This window comes from Triticum dicoccoides, unplaced genomic scaffold (assembly GCF_002162155.2).
Source record: "Triticum dicoccoides isolate Atlit2015 ecotype Zavitan unplaced genomic scaffold, WEW_v2.0 scaffold63285, whole genome shotgun sequence".
NCBI lineage: Eukaryota > Viridiplantae > Streptophyta > Magnoliopsida > Poales > Poaceae > Triticum > Triticum dicoccoides.
The window spans coordinates 1-1,033 of NW_021287733.1; the positions used below are offsets into that span (position 1 = coordinate 1).

A 1,033-nucleotide genomic window follows, 5' to 3' on the forward strand; every position below is an offset into this window, starting at 1 on the left:
GATAGTCTCAACTAGTTACTTTACACTACTTCACTATGCATGTCATTCACTCGGATGTTCACGAATGCCTCCACCTCGGCTATTAGTGGAAGCTCCGTGCCAAAAGTTCATTCAATAAAATAAAGAAGAGACGGTTGTTTAAAAGTATATGTTGCACGCCCAAATGTTAAAAGCCCGAAGGTTGCAGAACATCAACCATCTCTGGGTTACAAAACCGAAGAAACGAGACTGAATTAGATAACCCAGTTGATGTTCCTTGGGGCTTGGGCCCTATATAAAGAACATGAATCAACCAATATATCCACACAAATGCACAATCACAAATTACAGATTTGCAAGCAACGTGAGTACCTCACAGACATGGCTAAATTGAAGAAGCTATTAGCTATGTTTGCTCTTGTGATGCTCCTGTCACAGCTTCGCGTCCATGGTGTCTCCGTGTCCGTGAGCAGCAGCGCGAACGTTACTACAGAGGCCAAACATCTTCACGGAAGGTGCCACATCAGTGGCTTCCTGCATGGCAAAGCCGGTGACTGCAACAGGGATCACAGCTCGGTCTGCTGTAAAGAGGGTCACCGCTACCCGCAATTCAGGTTCTCGCCCCCGGTGTCGGCCGACACGCCAGCGATCCTAACTCTGAACAGCTTCGCACGAGGTGGAGACGGCGGCGGCAAATCGTTCTGCGACAACCGCTTCCACAAGGACACCGAGCTGGTGGTGGCGCTGTCAACGGGGTGGTTGCGCCTGGACGGCAAGCGCAGGTGCAACAAGATGATCCGCATCAACGGGAACGGGCGTGCCGTGCTGGCCAAGGTCGTCGACGAGTGCGACTCGGTGTACGGCTGCGACGCCGAGCACAACTTCGAGCCACCGTGCCCATACAATGACGTAGACGCGTCACCGGCCGTGTGGAAGGCGCTGGGGCTCAAGGAGGAGATTGGAGTGTTCAAGATCACTTGGTCTGATGTGTGAGCGATGCCATAAAAACCTTGCATTAAGCTATGTACACGCAGACATGCGGAAACGTAGATGT

At 51.8% G+C, this 1,033-nt stretch overlaps 1 protein-coding gene across 1 annotated transcript; it reads left to right on the forward strand.

Moving 5' to 3' along the window:
- The first annotated feature begins 360 nt into the window (after positions 1-360).
- LOC119347294 (putative ripening-related protein 4) lies at positions 361-972 on the forward strand. Its single transcript, XM_037616133.1, has one exon. The coding sequence runs from the start codon at positions 361-363 to the stop codon at positions 970-972; it is 612 nt and encodes a 203-aa protein (XP_037472030.1).
- The last annotated feature ends 61 nt before the right edge of the window (positions 973-1,033 follow it).